Source organism: Mangifera indica, chromosome 12 (assembly GCF_011075055.1).
Source record: "Mangifera indica cultivar Alphonso chromosome 12, CATAS_Mindica_2.1, whole genome shotgun sequence".
NCBI lineage: Eukaryota > Viridiplantae > Streptophyta > Magnoliopsida > Sapindales > Anacardiaceae > Mangifera > Mangifera indica.
In genome coordinates this window covers 12481956-12497608 of record NC_058148.1, presented here as the reverse complement: position 1 = coordinate 12497608, position 15653 = coordinate 12481956, and the positions used below count along the sequence as shown (strand labels likewise).

At 33.2% G+C, this 15653-nt stretch overlaps 2 protein-coding genes across 10 annotated transcripts; both read right to left on the bottom strand.

Annotated features, from left to right (window-relative positions):
- Nucleotides 1-1548: 1548 nt before the first annotated feature.
- On the bottom strand, nucleotides 1549-8455 carry LOC123193266 (pumilio homolog 4-like). Of its 8 annotated transcripts, none has more exons than XM_044606128.1 (12): nucleotides 8309-8454; nucleotides 8067-8130; nucleotides 7093-7765; nucleotides 5759-6566; nucleotides 5004-5583; nucleotides 4776-4917; nucleotides 4582-4689; nucleotides 4154-4366; nucleotides 3964-4074; nucleotides 2795-2989; nucleotides 2122-2296; nucleotides 1549-2049 (listed from the first exon to the last, which is right to left on the bottom strand). In XM_044606128.1, exons 3-12 carry the CDS (start codon nucleotides 7753-7755, stop codon nucleotides 2012-2014), a joined length of 3033 nt encoding a protein of 1010 aa, XP_044462063.1. In that variant the 5' UTR covers nucleotides 7756-7765; nucleotides 8067-8130; nucleotides 8309-8454; the 3' UTR covers nucleotides 1549-2011. The 8 variants fall into 8 exon arrangements, 7 of the variants coding, with proteins under 7 accessions (XP_044462063.1, XP_044462064.1, XP_044462065.1 ...); XM_044606129.1 differs by having other exon boundaries at nucleotides 8067-8127; nucleotides 8309-8447; XM_044606130.1 differs by having other exon boundaries at nucleotides 8366-8441.
- Nucleotides 8456-10405: 1950 nt separating this feature from the next.
- LOC123193270 (thioredoxin-like 3-2, chloroplastic) lies at nucleotides 10406-13039 on the bottom strand. Of its 2 annotated transcripts, none has more exons than XM_044606139.1 (5): nucleotides 12609-13036; nucleotides 11713-11787; nucleotides 11153-11219; nucleotides 10930-10947; nucleotides 10406-10756 (listed from the first exon to the last, which is right to left on the bottom strand). In XM_044606139.1, the coding sequence occupies exons 1-5, from the start codon at nucleotides 12935-12937 to the stop codon at nucleotides 10652-10654; spliced, it is 594 nt and encodes a 197-aa protein (XP_044462074.1). In that variant the 5' UTR covers nucleotides 12938-13036; the 3' UTR covers nucleotides 10406-10651. The 2 variants fall into 2 exon arrangements, with proteins under 2 accessions (XP_044462074.1, XP_044462075.1); XM_044606140.1 differs by having other exon boundaries at nucleotides 10623-10756; nucleotides 10930-11016; nucleotides 12609-13039.
- Between the last annotated feature and the right edge of the window lie 2614 nt (nucleotides 13040-15653).

Sequence of the window (15653 nt, the reverse complement as noted above, 5' to 3'; positions counted from 1 at the left end):
CGTATAAGATGAAAATGAAACCCTGTGCCCCATTTATCTCTCTAAATGCTGCATTGGCTTGAAACATGTCTGACTCTGGCATCTCCTTCTTTCAAACTTTCCATTAACAACATGTTTTGATACGGGAGAACACAAATGAACTCGATTCTTAGAAAAGTATTCCAGTTTTCGATAGTTGTCACTTGTTTATAATTTGTAAATTATGTGAAATTCTTTCTGGGATCAATGAAGCACCTGATGTGCAGCTTACTGCAAAGACAATCTGTTGAATGAGAATTGCTGATATCATATTTGCTTCGAGGTTGACTAAATTCTTCTTCAAATTCAACCAATAAACACAATACTGTTATTGATCACCTGCTCAACTGGAATTATCTTTGTTGACTATGTGAAGTTGAAAGATAATTCAGCGGATTCACTACCCAAAGATTTAATAGAGAGTTTGTTTAGAAGACATCCAAGGAAATAAGATTAAAGCCTATGAAATAATAAGTCAGATATAATGGAAACTCAACCCATTTGTTTGGAGATATGAAGACTTTATAAATTTTTGATATTTCCATCTGGTTTCGATCTAACATGAAGTTTTCACTAGAAGCTTTCTTCTCAAATCATCAAAATGTTCAACTACCCCCTGGTTATTTATTTGAGAGTTCAGGGTATTGCAAAAGACGGAGGATGTCAGGCCAACAAGAAGTAAATAAATAAATAAAGCAATGGATAGAAAAACAAATTATGTCTGTCTAGTCGATTGCATGATGCAAAACAAATCAAAAAAAAAGATTTCCGAAGCTGAAAAGGACATAAGGCTCCGGGATTCATCTATCCCTCATGAAGGTTAAAACCATCTTTGATGAGAGATGAACAGAAACTGGCTTTCCAAATGTTGTAAGAACAAAAATTCCTGTATGGGATTCTCAAGTTATGTTAAACGGGCAAAACTATACGTACTTATTTTGATACATAAATATATATATACTTATCTATGTTATTACATAATTGAATATTATTTTATCATTAATTCAAAATCACTCAATTATATAATAATACTCAATACATGATATGAAAAAATATATTTTCAATACACGGATCTGATACACGATTTGACTATCAAGATAACAATAAGTTTTGAAAGAAGCATAATCATGCATTGAAACCCTATGTGTCTTAAGTTCCAAACAATAAAGGATTTCCGCCTAATTGCCTTCACACCGAATGGGAATCATGAATTTAGCTCCTTTTTTAAGTGATTGAAGTCTCTGCCCTAAGTTTCAGGACAGGAATGGTAAACTTGCTTAAAGTATGGAAATTACCTCACTTAATTCTGATCATTTTTCGTTCTCTACATGCTTATCATCAACATTTAAGCTTCATCCTCCAAAATCATTCAAATTTATCATACATGGGTTATGGCTTAAAGCCTCAGCAAAATGATTTAGTTTACAAAATCCCAAGTTTCATAAAAATTTTCAAGTTGCAAAAAATTGCAAGACATTCATCACATGATAACAATCTAACAACTCAATAACAACAACATCAAAATCAATATACATATAAAAGATCTGCTTCGAAAATATTAAAAATTTATTTACATAAAAGTTTTGGTTTCTGCATATTCAAGTCTATGCTTTATATGAGTTATTCTCCTATATCATCACCCTGATTAAGCATTTACACCCCATTCCGCTTTACAAATTATATACTCCAGTAGACAATCAGCGAATATGTAACTCGACAAACAATCTGATCTATACCTAATTGATCCTCCCAGTAGAACTTTCATCATAAAGGGCCAAATTTACAATCAAGCTATTGAGAAAACAACTTATTCAGAAGGCTATTTTTATGCTATCTACAAGTACCAGTCGAGGTAGAAAATGAGAATAAGGCTGATAAGACACTAAAATCACCATCCATGTTAGCTATACAGAAGGAAAGCTTATTTTTACTGTCATATTGAAGTTTTGTGACAAAAAAGGAGACTGCCTCTGAGATTTCAGATTTCGAGATCTCAGGAAGAGACTGAGATTGACATTCCTATGCGCCGCTCTGCCAGAGTAATTAAGAATTAGTTGCAGTCACGAGAAGTTAACATAAAAAATAGGGTCAAGTGTTCCTCACCTCCAGTTGCAATAAGTTTCTCAATGCGAGAAACAATATGTTTACCATAAGTGTACTTCTTCAGCACATTTAGATGAACCTTGATGCGAGAAAGAAGTAATTCTAGACTCCGATCATCACAGGTTTCAAGAACCTTTTGCACAACATAGTTTCCAAACGGATCTTTCATCATGGCCTGCAGATTTTCAATGTTAGCAACACAAAAAGTATAAAAATCAATGGAAACATGACAAGGAATGCTCTAAGCAAAACTGAAATACAAAAAAATCTAGTCTAATCTCTCCTTACAAAAATGAGATAAACAAGAAGATACAGAAAATAACAAGTTTCTAAGTTCATGCGTTCCAAACTAACCAATGTATTGAGTTCAAAATCATTCTAGTCTGGTAGATCTAGATTCATGTGACTAACAATTCCCAAAACAAAAAAAAAATTCAAGGCACCCAAAAAAGAAAGCTGACTTTTATGCAACAGTAAATGTTTCCATGGCAAAAACAAAAAAACTGTGACAGCACCATTAAATGCATCTCATGCTATAGAGTAATACAAGTAGTTTTGAGTATTCAATTTTATAGTTATATTTCTTGGACAGAAAATCACATGCACATTCAATGGTTGTAAACATATATAAGAATAATAAGTTTACACCCAGTAGAAACACACTACTGCATACCTGCAAAGGTTCGTTTTCATCTGTTGAACCAAGCATCTCATTCACCAGAAGTTGGCGTTCCTCAGGACTCCCAAATGTTAAACATTTCTCCACCACGTTAGAAGCAAATTTCTGCTGACTCATCTTCACAATTTGTCCGGCAAGCTGGCTAATAATGGCAGATCGTTCATGTGGTTTACCATGTTCAAGGACATGCTATCAAAGAGTAGGATGAAAATCACTAACAACAATAAGATAAGTAAAAAATAAACATTAAAAGGTATCATTTGAAATAAAGCACAAATTTTAACAAGTTTAACCATTAGTAAACATTTAAAATGTGTATAAAGGTGGAGCAGTAAATCAAACAGAATAAGCATGTATGGGTATCGAATTAGACTAATTATAAATTGTATTTCCAATAAGGTCGGGCAAAGCGACATGCCAAAATCAACAAACCTCCAACATTTTCATTACTACCCAAGGCAAAATGAAGCACATACTTTACAAGCATGAATGTCAAACCAAGGATTTCATTCAAACATATAGATTGAAATGCAATGAACTACGCTAATTTTGATATTTGATAGGACTACATAAACAATGGCCTTAGCAGTTGGCATGCCAAACAACATACACCATAATCATGTCAAATGAGTACATCACATATTTTAAACATGTTCACACATGCTTCCATAGTATACAACTTATTTTACCTTTGTTTAGTTCATCCATCTTATTGTCAAACTGCTCCATTTCCCCCCTTAATCAAGGAATTCAGCTACCTTCATAATATCTATTTTTTAACACAAAACACTCAAAATAACACTGTTCTCTATACATGAGAATGTCTGTATAGTCTTACACCTTTAGACAGGAGAATAATTGAATGAGCAATTCAGCACCAGCAAATTAATATTTAAAAAAAAAAAAAAAAAACACAGGTGAAAGTAAAATAAGATGCAACTAACATGATTTACCAATTAAAGGTTACAGGAAATCAGAGGTTTGTAGGTATATAGCTATTTGATCAAAACATGGATGCTTATTTGGTAAATCTTTTTATCTCTAGTCAAGGGCCATATAACAAGCCCCCCAGTTTTCATAGATTCATTTCAACTGAACAATATTTGGAAACAGTGGTTCACACCTGAAACATCAAAATTCTAATTCTGGAGAAAAAAAGGTACCTGAATAACATAGTTCCCATATTGATCTTGTGCCAGATTGCATACATGTAGCATAATTTCATCCATAATGATTTGTTGTGTTTTCACATCATCACAATGTTCCAGCACCCTCTGTAGAAGAAAGTACACAGTAAATGAATGAATGTCAAAAGCACCACTTGAAAAGAAAAACAAACTGCAGATTTTTAACCTGAATAACTCGGCAACCGTAAGGATGGGTGGAAAGAGCCACCACTTGTCCATAGAAAGCTGAGATGATAAATTGAATTCGATCTTGAGGAACACACTCGATGCACTTCTGAATAACATGATTACCATTCTGATCATGGACACACTTCATAACTGAACCGTCAAGCTCCGCCACCATCTGAGTCTGCTGATCCACATGAACGACCTCCAAGGCCTGTGGTCATAATTAGAGGATAAAGACATTTTTCAATCCAGAAAGAGTGATGAAATGACAAATAATTTACTTGAAATCTGAATATCAAATCAAAGTTATGCAAAATCATACCGTGAATGAAAACTTCAATCAGATAAAAAATTGATATCATCTAGAATATGCATTTACCATATAAATACATAATGAGATCAAGTGGTAAAAGTTGAGAAAAGCACCTTCTGAATCACCCGGCAACCATACATTTGAAGACTTAGGCGCAAAACATGACCAGTAAGTTGGCTGGCTAGTTGTGCTCTTTGACCTTCTGTGCCATGCTCAAAAAACTGCAAATCATGACAACAAATTGAGTAATAAGTTCAAATTTTCAAAGTTGTATATGCTTTAGTATTTCAAATTATAATATACAAACTTTCTGAATCACATAATTTCCAAAAACATCAGTCATCAAGGTACGAGCATGAGGAATGATCTCGGGGAATATCTTGGCCTTCTCTTCCACATTAGCAGCTTCCAGTTTCTGCTGAATAAACCGACTCCCATACTGATCTGTACTGAAATATATAAGAAAAAATATTAACTAAATACTCTAACCAATATATATGTAAAATCAACACCAATGCAGGCAGAAAATGCAAACCTGAATTCAACAACATGATCAACAATGTCTAAAAGTTCTAATGACCTAGCCTTGTTGGTTTTGAACTCATCTAATAAGGATGATGTGAATCTTCCTTCAAGGTTACTGCCAGCACCTGAATTCCATGACAAGGGCCCTCTCATTGAACTTCTCATCATTGAAGTAAAGTGAGAGTTTTGCTCATTGAAGAAATTTCCAGATCCAACAGAAGGAAGCACCATATTGGCAATTGGGTTTCCAGAATGTGGCATGCCAAGTCTATATAATTCAGCCCCATAGTACCCATGATTCAAACCACCAGACTTGCCAGAGATTTGCAATTCATGTTGCTTTTGTTCGGCAAGCAATGCCTCAAGCCGTGCTTTCTGCAACTCATCTAAGTCTCCATATGAAGTACCAAAGTAATTCCTAACATCTAAAGGATCACTCGGTCTGGCGACACCATGTGTTGCATAATCAGATGTTCTTAGCAGGTACTGCATACTATGTGGATCTACCGATGGAGAACGGAGCTCCAGCTCCACAGGATTAACCAATCCACTCAAGCTTTGTCCACCTCCAATAGCAGTAAAAGCTGTACCTGAACAAAAACTACTGTTAGCATGAATAAAAATCCAACTAGATACTACAGATTTATTAAAAGAATATTTAAAAAAATAATACCACAAAAAAAATTCGTGAGTAAAAGACAGGATTAACCAGTATCAAATTGATTCTTAACCATGAAATCAGCCTTTTATGAGCAAAATAATTACCAGGTGGATTGCCAGCAAAATCTGTACTTGAAATATTCACATTTTGATTTCTAACACCAGATCCTTCTGAACTTCCAAACCCTGTAGACTTCACTTTCAAGTAAACATTGGGTGAAATTATTCTTCTAGGAACATTTCCTTGACCGTTGGAATTTAGAATAGAACCGCTATGGTTAGGTAAAATTCCATTTTTTCGAGCAAAATCAATATAGTTTGCAGAAAAAGAAAGATTCTCCACATTGGACTTGTCAAAGACTTGTTGCTGAAAACTCTGGTTATGACCATTGGACATATTGTACAAAAACTCAGATTGATTATCTTGATCCAGTTGAAGCTGTGACTGTGCATGACCATCTTCATCCGCGTGTCTAATATTAGACACGCTTAAACCAGATAATGTAGCTGCAATTTCCGCAAGCTCAGTCATACCAGCAGAAGAATCATTTCGGACATTTGAGCTAACAACACCCTTCTGCTCAATAGGCCCAACTCTGCTCCCCACAGGAGGAAGAAGAGCAGAACCAGGAGACCTACCAATTAGCTGTGCTTCAGGGGTTATACTCCTTGACAGCGATGAACCCACTGCAGATGCAAAAGAATGAGAAGCATTTCTATTAAGGCTATTCACTCCTACCAGTCCTGTCGGAGCTACAGCAGATTGCAAGGCCTCAAAGGGTTCTACTCTATTACATGAAGCAGCTGGATGGGCGTTAGATATGCCAGCAGCACCCAAACCATCACAAAAGGTATTACAACTTGCTGGGCGCGACAGGTGCCCTGACAAGGAGGCAGGTTGTTCAAGTCCTTCCTGAAACACATCAATACCAATTGTCAAAGTATGATAAAGAACCAAACACATTAATTATAATTTCAATTCAATAATTGCACACATTCAATAAATTTTGTAGAATAACATTAGGCAAGACAGAAGCAATTTTCTAAATTTCAAATATAAATAATCACAAAATACTATTGACTTCAAAAGCCAAAGGATCGACTTTTGTAATACATCCTATAATCATCCTTTAGATATAAAAACAGATGAAATGATCAGACCAAAATATCATTAAGAGTTGAGCACTGACCATAAAAACAGACTATTTAAAAAAGAAAAAAAAAAAGATCTTAAATCATTTAAGAAATTCAAAATAATAAATAAACTCACCATCATTTTCTAAATAGAAATAAAGAAGCAAAAGTATACAGCAAGGATGAAAGAAACTAACAACATAAAAAGTTCAATAAGCCTCACATCACGCAATCAATACATTAGACAACAAAGCATCATAACAAGCTTCCAATATACTGGATACTACAACACAATATGGCAATACCTGAAGAATGTCAGCAAAGCTCTTCCTCCTTACACCAAGTCCAGCTGTGGACAATCCAATCAACCCATCAGAGTCTCTTTCGCGCCACTCAGTCGAAGTGTTCCTAAACACATTCCTCCTACCAGCATTCCTCAATTCCATTAATTCATTCTCTGCCTGCTGCACAGAAAACCCTGGCTGCATTGAAGACAATGGCAATCTATCACCACCATCTAAACCCTTCTTTCTCAAGTCCCCTATATCCCCAAAAGATGACCCACCACCTTGAAACCTTTGGGCAATACGCCAATCTTCCTTAGACAGCAATGGTGGTGGTAGCCTTGGGTTTACGTTCTCATGTGAATAATAATAAGAAAGATATGCAGGATGTGAGCGAATCTGATCTTCTGACAAAATCCCACTAAGATTAGCATTAGCACCAGTAGAATCACCACCAGTAACACTATTATTCCCAAATAGACTACCCACAGCAGTTAGTGATCCCTCGACAGTGGGTGGTGCACTGCCACTTCGAAAAATATTAAGATCCCTTTGTCTCTGAAGAATTGGTTGCTGGTTGGACTGCGCTTGCAATATCAAATCTAGCTCAGTGTGCAAACCATCTTCTATATTCAAATTCCCATCAGGTTCTTGTAACATGTCAATTTTACTCACAGGAACCATTTCCAATACTCTAATCAACCCCAGAAAACAAAACATATCAGTAATCAAATTTAAGCAAAAGCTAAAATAAATTAGAAAAATACTTTAAATATATCATTAAAATAAAAATAAAAAATCCCAAAACCTAACCATCTGCATAACTGGAGAAAACTTTTATAACAGACAATTAACTCTCACCTAGAATAAATCAATCAGTTGCCTAACGCACAATTGAGTTTCAATTTTGTCTCTAATTTTCTCACTAACCAAACATAGCAAAATAATCATCTATATCAAAAAGAAAATGAAAAACATAAAAAAAAATTACACACCTTTACGAAATTATCGTCAACAACATGAACAGGCTGCTTGCATAAAATGATTAAAAATCACCTGCTGAAAGAGAGGAATAATAATAATAATAATAATAATAATAATCGTGAAAATCGAAAACGACGTCGTGTAAAGGAACTTAAGATTAGAAAGCAAGCAGTTAATTAAATGAAAAATGCAAAGGGTGTGAGAGAAAACACAGGAAGAAAAATGTTGCAGAGTGAGGTGAGTTGTTATTTACAACAGGGAAGGGAAAGCTAGATGATGAGATTGAGAGAGATCGCGTATGCCTCCTTACTCTTCGAAACCGTCGCTCGTCTTTTCACTGTGACCAGTTTACGAAGAATCTGGTATCAGCCGTCCGATTTTCTTTTGACGGTGATAGTCTTATTCCACTTTAAATGTTCCTAAATAAACGATTTTCTAACAAATTTATACATTAGTAAAACTAGAGGGGTATATTGGATATTAAGCAACACTCTGAAAATTCTATCGATGTAATCAAGAAAATGAGATTTGCCGAAATAGCCCCAATATAGAAAACAAGTTACCAATGTTGCTTCATTCGAAATTCGCACAAAATTCATTCTTATTCCTATTGAAATTTTGGTTACCATTAGTCTTAAAGAGATAGTAAAATTAAAAAAAAAAATAAATTTAAATCTTTGTCACATATGCATAACCCAAATTTAATTGTTTGTTTTAAAAATTGTAGTAATATTTTACATTTTTGTGTAAATTTTCAAAATTTACTTATGAATATCAAGTTTTTTGGTTTAAATATTTTTAGTTAAAATTAATTGTCAATAAAAATATGTTTTTCTTTATACTCAAGTATGATTTGTGACTTAAAATATAAATTTAATTGTAAAATGGAAAAAGTTTAGGGGGTACGAAGTTTAGGGGTTTTATTTAAGTTATTGAATTTTGTTTATAAATATAATTTTTTTAAAATTAAAATTAGTTGATAAAAAATGATTTTTATTGATTTGGTTGTGTGATCTGTGATATGAAATCATGATTTTGGCTAAGAAAATTAATAATTTTTTGTTTAATTGATATCAAATAAATCATAGATGTTTGTATTGTTCATCGAACATAAGCGTATTTGGTAAGCGATGTGCTACAAGGGACAATTTGCAATTTATAGATACACATCTACTTAAGTGGAGATCATATTTTCTGTTGGGGTAAAATGATATTATCTATGTATTATAAAATATGATGGGTAAACTTTTTAATGTTTTATTTGTTTTAACATTAAATTAATATGAATTTTGTTTTTCTTTTCGAATATTAACATTAAGAGCACAAAAGATTAAGAGAATCTCATATATTGTAAATTACAAGCATGAGTTTGAGAGGTTTCACACAACGCACCATTTAAAGGTGTAATTAGTTGTATATAGACATAAAGACATTATATACAAGGTTTGGAAAACACTAAGTGAATGTAGGAAGCTTTTCCGTGAGACTTATTTTAGGCAATTTATAGATATAAAAAAGCATATATTTAGTGTGTTCCTTGTCCTTTTAATGTTCGTTCAACAAAATCAACTATAGATACTTAACATCAAAGTTTGGTTTCGACCAAACAAAGTTTATGTTTGTAACTCACTAAAGTTTGCTTTTGGGACATGATACGGTTCAATCACCGGATCAACGTACAATTATATGTGTCGATTTTAAGGAGTTTAGCCATTATTGATCATATTTAAACTTTCACTACCGATGCAAACTTTTTTATCAAAATTTATTCAACCTTGCATTGAATTTTCACTTTAAATATATTCAAAAATTGGTTTGATGTGGTTAAATTGTATATTTATGTCTTTTACGGTTAAAAATCTAAAAACCATCTATACGTCAATATCATTTAACCCTCTAGTATGTAATATATACTTTTTAACCCTCTTTTATGTCAAAATTCCAGGGGACCCCTTATTTTGGTAAACAAAGGAAAATAACCTTCCAACCGAAAGTTATCCTGACATTAACTGAGATATTTGAAAACATTTGTATAACCCATTATGGGTTGGCTAAATTCGAATAGGCCCTCCCTGAGATGGTTAATTTAATTAATTACCTCAATTTGTATGCATAATATTGAATTATTTATGTTGTATAAATCAGAAGGACATAAACCAGTGTTATGGTTTTGCCCTTATTTCCTAAAGTTCATCTTCTAATCTAAAGGATTTACATGAACTCAAACCAGGGATTTTGACTAAAGAGTTAATTAATTACAAATCATATAAATCATGATTATACATGTACTAATCCTTACATAAATTCAATCATTCACATATTAACAAGAATTATTGGCATTGCAAAGAGATTTGGTTCTAACTCTTGAAAAAATATTTATTCTGAATAAATTTTCACTTTCCTTTGTTTATTACATAGTGTAATGAGGAATTGTACATTGAGAATTTGGCAGAAACAAGTGCCAAGTTCAGTTGTGCCAGAAGCTTCCCTGATTCTTCATCTGGGAAAATAACTACAAAAGAAAGATTTCGGCAAAACGAAGCCGAAAAACAGACAAGGTAATTTAAAAAAACAAAAAAGTCATTCATACCATTAATTATATGGTACTCTGGTTTTCAATCATTTGGCGAACTTCATTAATAACTAAGTATGCTTTATGGCCACCAATGACTTCATCCTGTTTCTTGCCATCCTTCCATAGCTGTAACATAAATACCTTCATTCAGATCCAGTTGAGGAAGAAATATAGAACAGTAGAAACCCGCTAAACAATCCGACTTCAACAGATCAGAGGTTGAGTAGCATAAACGGATTGATTCAGCTAATTTACCAAAAAAAAGAGTCAAGTTGCAATATATTCACAAAGAAAATTACCTGAACAGTTGGCATTTTCTGCATGGATTCCGGCATTCAACATGAGCAGAGACATGAAAAGAAAAATTCAGGGTCAATCACACCATTCTGCAGATAGATATTACTGACTATCATTTCAAAACAAGTGTTTGACTCATCAAAATTTATACATGATAAGTTACCAAATCATAATAAACTGGACATCAAATAATATACAAGCCCTGTTAAATTACAAGAGACTTACCGTGACTCCAGCGTGAGCGACAAGCCTGTGTGGAACAGTGTTGACATCTACATAGTAGAACCGCAGTCTAAGCCAATCATAAGACAAAAGGAAAACAAAAAAGATTATGACCAGCAAACTTTAATCTCGCTTACTGAATATCACAAGAACTATAAGTTCCATAAAAAACAAACAACAAACAGAAAAATAGGCCCATGTAATGCATTACTCAAAAACTTCATTTGTAGTTTATGTTATGGAAATTGCAAGTTTTGTTCATGTTGGCTATGGAAAGATCCAAAGGCAAGAAAATTTGAATAGATTTTGTTAGAATATGTGACTCATCCAAGATATCAAAATAAAATGGAATCAGAAAATGAAATTCATGCCACATATTTGAAAGGCAACAACTACAGTAGCTAAACAGTTTACATCACTGAAGGATAATCTTTTATTGCTTGGCTGCAGAAAAGCTTCAGGTAGATATGTCAAAATCAAGAAATAACGATATCATTTTTGCAAAGCTTAAATTTTATTGTCCTCCAATTTGTTGACATGATCAGAAAGGAAATCAATCTAACCGTGGATAGTAATCAGCTGCCAACTTTTCTAATTTTGGTTTGAGGTATATACATTTTCTGCACCATGTTGCCATCCTACAAGTTCACATAATACCAATTCAATTATTAAAAAAAAAGGATAGGCAATGGATTCATAAATGGCATCCATTCCTGAGAGCAAGTATAATGATGGTTACAGCAGATGTTTAATGAACTGCATCAACAATGAAATCAGAGAATTTTGAATACTAAAATACTGCAACGATAACTAAGAAGCATGGAAGGGAATAAGGTCATCTCAAGTTCAATTCACAAACTAGTTAGTCCAACTTAACCGTTTCAACGTCGCAAAAAATAAAATTTTTAAGATTATCAGATTCCAAAACAATCCACCAAGAAAAGTGGGATTCCCAGATTAACAGCCTTTTGGTTTCTAAAGATGATGCACTCATCAAACTTAGCCAACTATTAGAGCAAAACTCTCAATTGAAACCAGTTCAAACTAATTAAAAATTAGCCACAGAAATCTTTCCCAGGAAAAATAAAAAAGCAATGTTAGAATATCAGAATATTTTCCAAAGAAACAAAAGGCCACTATATGGTTTAGTGCAATGAATTTCTCATATTTGGAGTCCAGTCCCAGCAACTAAATGCCAAGGAAATTTTTTACCCCTTCTCTTGATTCCACATAAACTCAATGAGAAACAACCAAAATCAACCAAATTTCAATACCCTAAACAAATTAAGAACAAACCATTATTTCCCACATAAATTCACAAACAAACCAATAGCAATATCAACCTACTGAAATCAAATTCTCACTATTATCAACAAAACAGTGGGAAAAAACTCAGAAAATATTATAAAGCTTCATTTGTGACAAAAAAGAACCAAAAATCCTATTAAGTCACCAGTACCAGACAATAATAACAGATTCTTCAAGCTGTTGAGCCTCAGCTATGACCCGATCGAACTGGGTCTCGCTACTGATAGGAGCAAGCTCAACCGACACAGGGGCGTCATCATCCAGCTCCTGTAAAGACCCTTCTTTTGAAACTCTAAATCTCTCTCCTTTAACCACGCAATGAGTTTTCCAGGGGAAAGCAGGAGATTTTATGGGCAAAGAAAGGTTTTTGGAGACGGAAACGGAGAGGATTCGACGATGATTTACAAAGAGAACACGTGAATGGGCACGTGGGCAGAGAGTTTTAACAGATGGAGGGAGGCGTGTCGCCGTACCATACATGTTGCAGGGGATCAAGGGAGAAGAAACATACAAAAGTCCAGCACGATGTTTACATACACATGGCGTTAAGGTTTAAGAATCAAAGGCTCGGTGTTTTCTCGTTTGGTCAAAAGACTTTTTCTCACCTAATGTAATTTCCGTCCACTTTTAAAATTTTAAATATATCATTTAATAAATTTTTTTATTATTATTATTAAAAATAAATTATAATTTAATAAAAATATTTAAAAATTTAAAAATTTATCATATTTTCTATTAATAAAATTAATTAATGAAAATATGTCTTCATTCTTGGACAAAAAAGACGAGATATTAATTAAAATAGGCAAGAGGGTTCCCGCCTAAACCTTTTTCGGCAACAATTACTCTGTTTTACCTTTTTAAGCAAATCATCTTTTTCATTCCAAAAATATCCCTAATCTAATTTTTCAAATGTAACGTTTACCTTTCGTCGATTAATTCATTCCTATCACGAAAATCATTAATATTAGATTAAGATTAAATTACTTGAAATAAATCAAATTTATAAATTAAAAAAAAGATTAATATTTATAAAATAATTTATTTTTATATATCAAAAATAATGAATATATAAAAATAATAAGTTTTTCTTTAAATTATCTGTAATGAAAAATAGATTAAATTTTATTTTTATAAAATAATTGAAGTGAATTTGGATATTTATAAAATAATCTATTTTATAAAATAATCTATTAAATAATATATATTTATAAAATAATCTATTTTTATAAAATAGATTAAATTTTATTTTTATAAAAACAGGTTGTAGCGAATTTGGTAAAGGGTGCATGAATTTGGTAAGGGGTGCGGCACTTTGGTAAGGGGTGCGGGTGCATGCGTGGAGGGTGCGACAATTTCTGAAATGGTGTGACAATTGCTGGAAGGGTGCGTGGAGGGTGTGGCAATTTCTGAAAGGGTGTGACAATTGCTGGAAGGGTGCGTGGAGGGTGCAGCAATTTTTGAAAGGGTGCGTCAAATTTCTGAAAGGTGCAGGAATTATAAAAGGGGTGCATGAAAATAATAAACACAAAACGGGTGTGTAAAAATACAAACGGGTGCGTGACAATGTGAAAGGGTGAGTGAAAATACAAAATGAGTGCGTAAAAATACAAACGGATGCGTGAAAATACAAAACGGGTGCGTAAAAATATAAACAGGTGCGTGAAATTGTGAAGGGGTGCGTGAAAGGGTGTGGCAAGCATTGCGGGTGTCTGGAAGGGTGCGACAATTGCTGAAAGGGTGCGTGGAGGGTGCGACAATTTTCTGAAAGGTGCAGGAATTATAAAAGGGGTGCGTGAAAATAATAAACACAAAACGGGTGTGTAAAAATACAAACGGGTGCGTGACAATGTGAAGGGGTGAGTGAAAATACAAAACGAGTGCGTAAAAATACAAACGGGTGCGTGAAATTGTGAAGGGGTGCTTGAAAATACAAACGGGTGCGTGAAAATATAAAACGGGTGTGTAAAAATACAAACAGGTGCTTGAAATTGTGAAAGGGTACGTGAAAGTACAAAATGGATGTGTGAAAATATAAACGAGTATGTGAAATTGTGAAGGGGTGTGTGAAAATACAGACGAGTGAGTGAAAATGTGAAGGGGTGCGTGAAAATATAAACGAGTGCGAGAAAAACAAAAGGGGTGCGGGAAAATTATAAACAGGGTACAAGAGAATTATAATATATATTATATTTTATTAATATATATTATATTATATTTTTATTATATTAATATAATATATTTATAATAATATATTATATAATATAATATATATTAATATAATATATTTATAATATAAATATAATATATTTATAATATATAATAAGTAATATATATTGTAAAGGGGTGCAGGAGGAGAAATTTCTCCCGCACCCCTTTTTATAACCCCGCACCCCTTTATAAATTATAAAGGTGTGCGGGGATAAACTGGCATGCGCGCGCTGCGTGTGTGCTAGCGCGCTATCTCTGCGTTCTGGTGCAGGAATGGGGTGCGGGGGGGGCCCCCACACGCGTGCTTGCATGCACGTAGCGCACGCACCCGCTCGCACACACACGCACCCCTTACCAAAGTCCCGCACCCTTTACCAAATTCCTGCACCCGCATCCACACCCTTTGTTATATTATATAAATATTATATATTAATATAATATAATATATTATATTAATATTATTTTATAAAATATTAATCTGTTTTTTAATTTATAAATATTACGGTAGTTTAATCTTAATGTTTTTCGTAAAAGGAAAACAAATAATCGGGGAAATACTACGGTAAAGTGAGAAATTAGACTAAGGGTATTTTTGAAATAAAAACAACGATTTGTTTAAAAAAGTAAAATATAAAAATTGTTGCCGAAAAAAGTTTAGGCGGGAATGTGACTGCCTATTTTAATTAATATCCCCAAAAAAGACAGTTGATAAAAACAAATTTTCTTTTTCATTAAGATGTTTATTTTTAATTTTTTAAATTTTGAGAAAATATGTTTATTTTTTAAATTTTAAGTGAAAAAAATTTGTTAGATTTTTAATTTGAAAAAAATGATAAATTTTTAATTTTTTTAAATAACAATTTTATCTAAATTTAACAAATGATTAAATTTTTAAATTTTTAAAAATTAATAAACATGAGTTGGGATTTACAGTAAACCTTGGGTGGGAATAACTCTCTTGGCCTTTTTGTTCTGCTATCAATAG

What these genes read in the sequence shown, in the direction of transcription:
- LOC123193270 (XM_044606139.1), bottom strand. Translation starts at nt 12,937, where the DNA reads ATGTATGGTACGGCGACACGCCTCCCTCCATCTGTTAAAACTCTCTGC. An exon ending in GAATCTGTTATTATTGTCTG is followed by an intron (nt 11,788 to 12,608) that starts GTACTGGTGACT and finishes GTGAACTTGTAG; the next exon opens with GATGGCAACATGGTGCAGAA. An exon ending in GCAGCTGATTACTATCCACG is followed by an intron (nt 11,220 to 11,712) that starts GTTAGATTGATT and finishes TGATTGGCTTAG; the next exon opens with ACTGCGGTTCTACTATGTAG.
- LOC123193266 (XM_044606128.1), bottom strand. Translation starts at nt 7,755, where the DNA reads ATGGTTCCTGTGAGTAAAATTGACATGTTACAAGAACCTGATGGGAAT. An exon ending in GAAATTATGTGATTCAGAAA is followed by an intron (nt 4,690 to 4,775) that starts GTTTGTATATTA and finishes CATGATTTGCAG; the next exon opens with TTTTTTGAGCATGGCACAGA. An exon ending in ATGGGAACTATGTTATTCAG is followed by an intron (nt 2,990 to 3,963) that starts GTACCTTTTTTT and finishes ACTCTTTGATAG; the next exon opens with CATGTCCTTGAACATGGTAA.